Source organism: Mchenga conophoros, linkage group LG7, assembly GCF_057382185.1.
Source record: "Mchenga conophoros isolate Kocher_MC1m ecotype Shallow Benthic linkage group LG7, M_conophoros_male_GT1.1, whole genome shotgun sequence".
Classification (NCBI taxonomy): Eukaryota; Metazoa; Chordata; class Actinopteri; order Cichliformes; family Cichlidae; genus Mchenga; species Mchenga conophoros.
In genome coordinates this window covers 12,581,018-12,592,310 of record NC_140532.1, presented here as the reverse complement: position 1 = coordinate 12,592,310, position 11,293 = coordinate 12,581,018, and the positions used below count along the sequence as shown (strand labels likewise).

The window sequence follows — 11,293 nt, the reverse complement described above, 5'->3', positions numbered from 1 at the left end:
TAAGATGATAATTTGGTGAGGAGGGTGATCTTCTCTAAAGATCCATGACCTCAGCAGCCTCTGATTTGGGAAACTGCCAGTATTTTAGTGAAGAAGCTATATAAACGTCCTGTAAGACATAACTGAGGGCATTAAAGCTCTACAGCTTCCTTCCCGCAAGTCAAGGTTTCCAGAAGTGACAGCAGTTCGCATTAAATTTATAGGCGCATGCACTTAGTCATCAGCTAACAATAAATAAATAAAGGCTTTATTTAGTGTAAACGTAATAGAAGTAACATGCTATTGATTGTATGCATTTAAGAGATGAAACAAACTTATTTTGCTGGTTTAAAAAAAAAAAAAAGATACTTAAATATAAATTGACAGACTTATCAAACTCAGTTTAATGCTGGATGAAGTAGAGGGCTTCTTATTGAATTAATGGTACATTATTCCCACTCCACTGCCAATCTGAGCTTGCTAGGGAAATTAACATAAAAACAACTCCTCGGGCTGCTGATTCAGTCTATTTAATGTTGCGTCACAAAATCTGTTACTGATCATTAATATCTGTTAATGGATTTCAGGGTGCCAAGCTTTCTAACTGAAGGCAAATGGGCTGCACTTTTAAATATTAATTATTCTTTATCACTTCCTCCAGACAGACTGAGTCCCCACTGAGTGTCACCAAGCATGCACTAACTCTGTTTCAAAGGAATCATAATTTTTTATGTGTTAGACAAGATTATATTTAACCAGGTGAAAGCGGAACAAACAGCTGCCACTACACCCAATCGTGAATCATCACCATGAAAGTAAAGTACGGGTTGCGCTGCAATATACTTAATTGACCAGATAACAGCTGCAGCTGAATTCCAGGCTCTCTGATTCTGAAGCACTCAGTGTGCTTACTCTTCAAAATAATCATAAAAAAAAGGAAGAAAAAAGATTTAATACAAGTTAACTTGACACTGCTGACGCTGACTTACCAAAAAGTGTCTTATATATCAAAGCCTTTCAGGGATAAAATAGTTGCAGTCAAATGTAAAGTGTTCACTTTTTGAGAGTTATGCTATTTTTGAAGGGTTATCAGCCACATATTGAGCTTTATTTTTAAGGTAGGCTAATATAACTATAGACTTATTCTGTTTGTGATATAAGGGCTCCTTTCTGTTATTAATCATGTTGATTATTCAGAAGCTTGTGACAAATGTATTTTTAGATACCCAATTTTAGTTTTCTATGACTTATAGGTGCTAACAACCTCCCAAAGATAAAGTCATGCCTGACCTACTGTGTTTCTTAGGAAATGCCTCTTAAGAGTCAATTCAAGACTCATCTTCTGTCGTTCCAGCAACTTAGGAAATGCAAAACATGGTCAGCTTCACGTCTCAAAGTATTGCTTCATAAGGCACATTAAATCATTCCTCCTGAATGACACAAACGTCTCCGTTGTGTACTTCCTGAGAGATTGGAGAAGTACGCTACGTGTCTGTTAATTAATGATAAGATGTTTCATTGAGGGCAGAGTATTCCCTGCGGTGTATTTTACAGCACAGCATTTGACAGCTGGGTCTAGGAGGACGCACAATGAGTAAGCCATTAACTCTGCTTTTCCTTGTATTAAGCTGTTTGTTCTGCAGTTGTGAATTTGTATTTTTGTGGAACAATTTTCATATAGATTCGCATAAGATTTCAGGATTATGTGGACATATGTTAAGCTTTCTTTATCTCACAGAGCAAAAAGCAAAAAAACCAAAAAAATCGAGATTTGATTTGTCACTTATTGTTCCTGCTCCTGCTTGTTAAAGTTGCAGCTGCTTTCCCACAGGCAGCTGGATAGAAGTGAATAATGATCCTGTTTTTCAGCGGACCAATACGATGTCCACCTCGAAAAGATAAGCCAGAACAATGGAAGCGGAGTGGACAACCATGCTTATGAAATAGAGGTATGTGTTATGTTGTCCTGTATTTTACTTTCAAATGAAACATGCTTTTAATAAATTACCTGTATTTTCCTAGGAGAATGACATTAATCACTACAGCAGCATAAAAAGTGAGACCAAAAAGCCTAAAAAAAGACTGGAACTGGGATCATACCTAAGGTGTGTCAGTTCAAGTTGTTTCTGTTTATAGAACTAGTCCTACAGTTTTATTGTGAGCGCTGTAATGTAAGTTTTTATAGCATGTGCCTTAGGCCTCTGTGCTGTATTTGTTTACTCGACAGTTTGTGTGTATACTTTACACACATACAAAACAAAATCTGTAATGGATAAGATTCTTTTAATCCAGTATATGGCTAAGATTTATCTAATGTTGTATAAAATAACCTGTGTGGACAAAAGTATTTGTGCCACACCGCTTAATCTTTGACTTCACGTGTTTTCAGTCTAATTGCCGCTGCTAAAGTTGTTGAAATAAACACCTGTTCGTGCATTCTGCCTTTAAAAACATCTGTTGAAGACAATTTTAAAGAGTTCACTGAATTTGACCATAGTACTGGAACACAAGGCTACAGTTGTGACAAGTCCATTTGTGAAATTTCCTCTGAAAGTATTTATTGTACTATTTATTGCATTGGTTTTTAGGAAACGTAGTTCAGCAACAAAGTGGCTAAAGAGTGGGGTAACCAAGAGCTCTAAAGATCACCAGCACCACTCAGTAACAGCACAGCTCCTCTGCCATTAATGTCAGCACAAGAACTGTGTGCAGGGAACTTCATGGCCTGGGTTTCCATAGGTCGAGCAGCTCGTGTAGGAGTAGCGTGTAGCTGACCTAGTACTTTTGTCAATATACTGTATACACAACTTGAAAATAATTTGAAATATGATTCTACTTACTCAAGAGAATTGCAGTGAACAATTGCTTTTGACTTTACTTCTGATTTTTGATTTTATTTCTCTACTTCAGCAAAGTTTCCGGACCAATCAATGCCACAGAGAATTACATCAAGGCTCATTCAAAACTCTTCAAATACATTGTCCTGGGTGTACTCGGAGCAGGTAATAATTTATGAAACATCAGTTTATTCAGCAGATATGCATCAGAATCCGAATCAGCTTTATTGACCAAGTATGTGTAGATGTGCAAAGAATGGGGCTTCATTTTCTTTTCTTTTTTTTTGCTCTCACTCTATTTACCCAAATAAACAAACATACAATAGCAACCTGTACAGCACATTTATATTCATATATACAGTGGTGCAGAGTGCAAAGATGTTGGAATACATTATGGAATAAATAAAAGATTGATTACAACAACAACAACAACAACAACAACAATCTTTATTTATAGAGCACATTAAAAGCCAGGGGCATGCCAAAGTGCTTTACATAAAACAATAAAATGATTTACACTAAAACATCGGAGTCATATAAGTGTGGGATTATGTTCACAGGTAAAAACCACTAATAGGAATAATCTATAGCACACAGCTATAGCAAAGTAGAACTGTACCATCATACACAGTGATAGAGAACATAGACAACGCAACAATAAAATAATAAAATAATTAGCACTATAACGTCAGAGTCATATAAGTGTGAGATTATGTTCACAGGTAAAGACCACTAATAAGAATAAACTATAGCACACAGCTATAGCAGAGTAAAGCTGTACCATCAAACACAGTGATAGAAAACATTGACAGTGCAGGACAACGCAAAACAACCAGACACATTAATAGAATAACTCACAAGAAGCGAGGCGAGAATTTAACTAGTAGAAAAAGCAAGTTCAAACAAATATGTTTTAAGCCGTGATTTAAAAGATTGAATAGAATCAGACGCCCGGATGCCAATCGGGAGATTGTTCCACAGCTCAGGTGCAGCTAGAGCAAACGCTCGATCACCTCTAGACTTCAAGCGAGATCTGGGCTGAACCAACAATAACTGTGAGGAAGATCTTAAGGCCCTCGTAGGAAGATATGAATTTAAGAGTTCCTTAAGATAACTTGGCCCTGTGTTATTAGTAATTTTAAAAGTAAACAACAGAATTTTGAATTGAATACGAAATTTCACAGGCAACCAGTGCAGATCAGCAAGGACGGGAGTGATGTGAGTAAACTTCTTAGTTTTAGTTAGAATGCGTGCAGCGGCATTCTGGACTGTCTGTAATCTATGTAAAAGGGTAGAGTGGAGACCATAATAAAGTGAATTACAGTAATCTAGTCTTGACGTTACAAAGGCATGGATAAGCTTTTCCAAGTCATTGTGCGGGATGTAGTGTTTGGCCTTGGAAATAAGGCGAAGTTGGTAGAAACTAGATCTGACGACAGCAGATACTTGTTTATCAAGTTTAAATGAGCTGTCAAGTAGCACACCCAAATTCCTAACAGTGTCAGGGAAAGAACTAGTGAGAAAACCAAAAGCATCATGAAGTTTGGCACGAAGAGCGTCACTGCCAAAGATCATAATTTCAGTTTTCTTATCGTTAAGGATAAGAAAATTTGCCAGAAGCCATTGCTTGACCTCACACATGCACTCTCGAAAGTTACTCACGGACATAGCTAGATCATCATTCAGCTCAAAATAGATCTGGATGTCATCGGCATAATAGTGAAAGGCAATGTGGTATTTCTCAAAAATGACACTTAAAGGAAGCATATACAGTGAAGAACAGGGTAGGGCCTAACACAGATCCCTGGGGGACACCACAGCAAACAGGTACTACTGCTCTACATGCAATATGCGATATGCATGGGAAATGACAGTATTATGAATAGTATATAGGTATCTACAATGGTATATAGATATATACAGCAGGGTTCTGCATGGTATCCTTTACACAGGCAAAGTTTGTGACTTTTCTTTGAGTAAACTAATTTCAGTATAGACAGTGATCATGATGAATTGCTTTTCTCTTCTGTAGGTTATGTGGCGTACTTCATTGCGGCATGTGTCCTGGATTTCAAGAGGGCTACTGCCCTTGTAGTCCTGACCTGTTTGGCTGTTGCTGCTGTATCACTGGAACTTTTGAACAAGTACAAGGGGAAAAGCATCAGTCGCTTTTTCAAGCCCGCCGTCAGATGGTTTAAATCAAACTTGAAATGGATAAAATGGTGAGTGAATTTAAAGTTGGTGAAAGAACAGACTCTTTGTGAAGAAACTCCTTGTGACTATTAAGTCATGATGTGTGGCTTTAATGTGTTTTCCAGGGTTTTCATTTTGGTGGTTGTGGTCTTGCTTGTGGTGTGGCTCGCTTTAGACACAAGCAAGCGTCCTACCCAGCTTATCTCATTTGGCGGAGTTTGCGTGTTCATCATGCTTATATTCCTCTTCTCAGCACACAGGACAATGGTTAGTTTTCCACTGAGTCACAGCCTTTACTGTGATGACATCTCTTTCGAAACATTTTTGGGCATCGTATCTCAGATTATCTCTGTCCTTGTGCCCCTATCATCTTACAATTTAGTTGAGTTGCTTGCATGGAATAATTCTGAATTATATGGAGACTGCTTTATGTATCTCATGGCCAAAGCATTTCTTTTTTTCACATTTTGTTTTAGGTATCATGGAGGCCTGTGTTTTGGGGTCTCGGGATACAGTTCTGCCTTGGCCTTTTTATTATACGAACGGAGCCTGGATTTATAGCTTTCGACTGGCTTGGAAAACAAGTGCAGGTATTATATGACGATGAGCATTTCATTGTCAATCAAATTATAATTTAGACACCACAACTATTCAGCATAACACTTCCAAGTAACATTAACACTCATTCAGTTCTTTTATCATTTATTTACCTTCCATTTAAATTGTAGATGTTCCTTTTATGACACAACAGTGTGGACTCATGTTCTTTTATTTACCACACATGCTTATCTTTAGACCTGCTTTATTACAATATTCACCTTTACTCTTTGGTCCTCCGAGGGTTGAGTGTGTACACGCACGTGGCCTGCTAATTAATATACAGTGTGTTTGACATCTTATAATCTCTAATAATTGGCGACTTTATTTACCTTAATAAAATGTATTGGTATGTGCATCAGAAATGTCATGAATTCATTTACTAAGCAAATGAATAATATATGAAATCTTATCCTGAGTTTCCATTTTTACAATTGTAATTTCAGATATTTCTCGACTACACCAAAGAAGGTTCATCGTTCGTTTTTGGCGATCTGATTGGAAACATTTTTGCCTTTCAAGTAAGTAAATGAATGGACCCTCAACCATGATTATGAATTATTTAACTTGAGCATTGCTAACCCGAGTTTTATGATTTTCCCTCAGGCTTTGCCCATTGTTATTTTCTTTAGCAGCGTGATGTCGGTCCTTTACTACTTGGGGATTATGCAGTGGTTCATTTTGAAGGTAAAATACACTGCTTGCAGCATCTTCAATGCTTCTGTGCTCCTATTGCTCATGTAGTAATAATCTGCTACTAAGGGCCACGATTTTTGTCCATGCAGATCTCGTGGGTTATGCAGATAACAATGGGAACGTCTTCCACAGAGACCTTGAGTGTGGCAGGCAATATATTTGTTGGGCAGGTACTTCTTGCTTCAACATTTTATTCAACACTATTTTACGAACATCATTGTTTGAACTTTTGTGCATGTACCTGTGAATAAGTGCAGAAAAAATTAAATGTTTTTTGTACATTAGACAGAAGCACCGCTGCTGATCCGCCCCTATTTGAAGGATATGACCAAATCAGAGATCCATGCTGTTATGACTGGTGGATTTGCCACAATTGCGGGCAGTGTTATGGGGGCATTCATCTCATTTGGGGTGAGATAAAACTTTTAAGATAAACCTATTTTCATACTAGCATAATGTATCTTATCCCATACAGAAGCATACAATAAAAACGTAACATGCACAAAAAAAGACAAAGATTCAACTGTAAGTTAAAGAAAACCCAAAGCAATTTAAGCTCTGAGTGCAAAACAACATCTTAAAAAAGTTGCAGTGAGGGGCATAGCCAGTACTGATTTCTGGCTCAAGGACCTTTGTTGTTTTATTTAAACTCCTGAGAGGGAACAAGCACAGCACTGTTTCTCAGTTACTGTAGGAACACAAACTGTGATAAGGCACCTGATTACTCTGGACTGAGGCTATGAAGTTAGTTGCAAACAATTTTATATAAAGAAACATTAAAAACCCTCATGGCAGTATTAAAAAGAAAAAGGAAAAAAATGGGCCCCAAAACTGAACACATACTTAGAAATACACCTGAATACCTAATGCAGATTTAACTCATTCCACTTTGGTCTTAGAGCTGAGAGAAAAACAGCCTTTGAGGTTTCTGAGAGTACAGAGTAATTTAAAGTTTTCAGTAGTTCTGCTGACAAGCATCATGACCCAGATTTATATAGGAAAAGATGGTAGCTGGTAGAGACATAGGTGTGGCTCCTTATCTTATCTAACGTGAGGTTTCTATCTGGGTAAAAAGCTGAATGAGCATTACAAAAGGATAATGAGGACTAATATCAGTGATTGTGTTTACCCAGGTTTTTCTTATAGCAACAGCTTTATTGCTGTCAGCAATTTGTGATATAAGAAAAAGGGAACCTTAAAAACAATTTACATGACTTGATATGTGGTATGTGTCTGTCTCGTTGATGGGTGGTTTTAATAAGTCACAACATATTCAAAGCATGCAAATGTATATTACCGACAGCGTTGCTAATCACTGCTGTAATTACCCTAATCAGTTACATGTTATTTAATTGTGTTTCACAGATTGATGCATCTTCCTTGATATCAGCCTCTGTGATGGCTGCTCCGTGTGCTCTGGCAATCTCTAAGCTTTCTTACCCAGAAACAGAGGAGAGTCGCTTTAAATCAAAGCAGAACATCAAAGTGGCTTCTGGGTGTGTACACAATTGAATTTCTTCTCATGATGTTGTCTTTTCTTTTTTGTGTGTGTTCGGTTCAGAATATCTTGTCTACATTTATTTATTTTTAACATTTCAGTGATGAGCAGAACATTTTGGAAGCAGTCAGCAGTGGAGCATCTGCATCAATAGGGCTTGTTGCTAACATTGCAGCAAATCTTATAGCCTTTCTTGCTATCCTCGGATTCATAAATTCAGCTTTGAAATGGCTTGGAGGAATGGTGGGATATCCTGATGTCACATTTCAGGTATGTTTTAGCAACAGAAAGTTAATGTGGTATCTTGATCATTTTGTAAACTCCTTAGATTTTAGAATTATATTTTTATATTATAACATTACAATGAAAATTAAGCTAAGTAAAGTTATCTAATAATAAATACTTGTGTTTGATCATTTAAATAATTATATCATAACTGTATGACGTGTAGTATTTTAATATACTTTGACTTGTATTATGACAGTGTAAAATAAATACCCAACTACTTATTCTGACAAATGTATTTAGATAAGTTAAGAATTTACAGCATAAACTTCCTATAATAGTGATTAATGTTTCTGACCCCACCCAACAAAGATAAACCATCTCTGGCTTGTGTTTGCTGGGTGGGGTGAATATGAGAAAGAAACCATAAAGTTAAAGTTGTCTGCTTATTTCCGTGTGTTTTATCTTAGGGAAACATTAGTCCGTTATGCACACAAACTTTGCTTGACATTCTGATTTACTGTGCTTTCCTTTTTCTGAGAATTTAAGATATCAGTCTAACAAATTTCAAATAACCTTATCTGGTCTTTGTAGTTAATTTGCTCTTACGTGTTTATGCCTGTGGCCTTTATGATGGGAGTGACATACGATGAGAGTTTCGTTGTGGCTAAGCTAATTGGGACAAAGCTCTTCCTCAATGAGTTTGTGGCGTATGAGGAATTATCTAAATTGAAGCAAAACAGGCTCGACGGACTTGCTGAGGTTATTGGAGATGAAAGGCAGTGGATATCTGTGAGTATATGTTTTTAGTTCTGAATATATTTTAAATTTTGTCAGTATGAATGTGAGCTGGAAATCTTTTTTTTTTTTTTTTCTTGTTTCAGGTCCGATCAGAAATCATCACCACTTATGCTCTTTGTGGGTTTGCCAATTTCAGCTCACTGGGCATTGTGATTGGAGGTCTTTGTGAGTATTAAATCATATTATTGTCACATTTTTGCCTTGATCCAGAATGTGTTCTCTCAGTAATGGATTCTCTAACACTGTGTGTTTTCTTTTCTCCAAGCATCTATATGCCCATTAAGAAGAAATGACATCTCATCTCTGGTGTTTAGAGCCATGATCACCGGGACATGTGTATCTCTCATCAATGCTTGCATTGCAGGTAAAGTTCTGTTAGTTTGTTTTGTTTCCAGTGTATCTCCACAGCATCTTTCTGTGCAGTTTTTACAGAGCAGCTCTCACTCTGATTTTTCAGGCATCCTCTTTGTTCCTCCATTGGACTGTGTGGAGGTTTTTAACGGATCACCCTTCAATGCCACACTTTCAGACGTTGCAGAATGCTGTCAAGAGCTCTTTCAAAGGTATGCATTTACATTTTCATTAAAAAGAAGCTTGCGGGTGGCTAAACTAATTGGAAGAAATCAGATATGCACTCAGGCTATTAAGTATGACTTTGTGATATCTCGTTATTTTTCTTAACATGTAAAATTAATTATTTTGCAGCACCATAAACAACGGGACCGTCTCATTTGAAGGATTCTGGGGCAATGTAGCAAACGCCACCATATTTCTCTCCAAATGTTGTCAGTGTTGTGGCTTTCCCGATGTGGATGTTTGTATTTAAAGAACAACCCGTAGCAGTCGTATGCAAACCACATGCAAAACATTTCTACAAGTATTTTCAACCTCTGTTCAGCTTTCCTGTGAGGTTTGTAAGTACAATTTGCTTGACTCACCAGTCTCTAATTGGACAAAGTTGTTGTGAATCACCACAGAAATTGGCAACGGGCCACCTGATCCACTTTGATGAGTTTAACACTGTCAAAAGTCATATTAAAGTACCAAAACAATAAAATATTAACTGAGTGGATTGACATAAAATGCCTTTCTAAAAAACTGTCTTTTTTAAACAGATATGAGCTGTTACCAGAAGTCACAGCCATTAGTACATCAAAAGCGAAAAGATTACAGTATATTATTAACTATGCTGTGCCACTTTAAAAAAAAAACAGCGAAGCAAACAACCTCTTAGTAAACTGTCACATAGCAGTGGTGATTCATGTGCTGGTAAACAAGTTCCTCTTAATGTATTACTTTATTTTATTTGTTAAAATTCATGCATTATGATCAGTGTTTTCTTCAATGTGAAAATCAGTCACAAGTCAAGTGCCAGTTTTTTTTCCCCACTGTAGCTCATTTGCATACTAGTTTGTGTATTTGTGTCACATTTATTGTAAAAATGTAAAGCCTGCAGTACATGCATAACATTTTTGAGCTGATTTTATCTTTTATGTATTATATTGTAAATCGGTCTTATAAAAGCCAAACTGGGATTTTGATTAATTTTGTACATATATAGGAGAGAACATGTACATATGTACATATATGTACATATATGTACATATATGTACACACACATATATATATATATATATATATATATATATATATATATATATATATATATATATATATATATATATATATAGCACAAGAACAAGCTCTGAGCACAAGATCCATAGAGGCTGGGGTCTATCACACCAGGCAAGACCCCAGGTGCAGGCTGTGTAAAGATGCCCCAGAGACAATCCAGCACATAACAGCAGGGTGCAAGATGCTAGCAGGCAAGGCATACATGGAACGCCATAACCAAGTGGCCGGCATAGTGTACAGGAACATCTGTGCCGAGTATAACCTGGAAGTCCCGAGGTCAAAATGGGAGATGCCCCCAAGGGTGGTGGAGAATGACCGAGCTAAGATCCTGTGGGACTTCCAGATACAGACGGACAAAATGGTGGTGGCTAACCAACCGGACATAGTGGTGGTAGACAAACAGAAGAAGACGGCCGTAGTGATCGATGTAGCGGTTCCGAATGACAGCAATATCAGGAAGAAGGAACACGAGAAGCTGGAGAAATACCAAGGGCTCAGAGAAGAGCTCGAGAGGATGTGGAGGGTGAAGGTGGTCCCCGTGGTAATCGGAGCACTAGGTGCGGTGACTCCCAAGCTAGGCGAGTGGCTCCAGCAGATCCCGGGAACAACATCGGAGATCTCTGTCCAGAAGAGCGCAGTCCTGGGAACAGCTAAGATACTGCGCAGGACCCTCAAGCTCCCAGGCCTCTGGTAGAGGACCCGAGCTTGAAGGATAAACCGGCAATGGGCTGGGTGTGTTTTTTATATATATATATATATATATATATATATATATATATATATATATATATATATATATATATATATATATATATATATACCAAATTTACAT

The 11,293-nt window shown here is 37.4% G+C and overlaps 1 protein-coding gene across 1 annotated transcript; it reads left to right on the top strand.

The window, feature by feature from the left end:
* The first annotated feature begins 1,464 nt into the window (after nt 1–1,464).
* On the top strand, nt 1,465–10,419 carry slc28a1 (solute carrier family 28 member 1). The gene is made up of 18 exons (XM_085282141.1): nt 1,465–1,573; nt 1,849–1,928; nt 2,002–2,084; nt 2,890–2,981; nt 4,849–5,038; nt 5,135–5,276; nt 5,486–5,599; nt 6,053–6,127; nt 6,213–6,293; nt 6,392–6,472; nt 6,588–6,713; nt 7,668–7,798; nt 7,902–8,070; nt 8,620–8,817; nt 8,910–8,991; nt 9,092–9,190; nt 9,284–9,389; nt 9,532–10,419. The coding sequence occupies exons 1-18, from the start codon at nt 1,570–1,572 to the stop codon at nt 9,650–9,652; spliced, it is 1,974 nt and encodes a 657-aa protein (XP_085138267.1). The 5' UTR covers nt 1,465–1,569; the 3' UTR covers nt 9,653–10,419.
* Nucleotides 10,420–11,293: the final 874 nt, after the last annotated feature.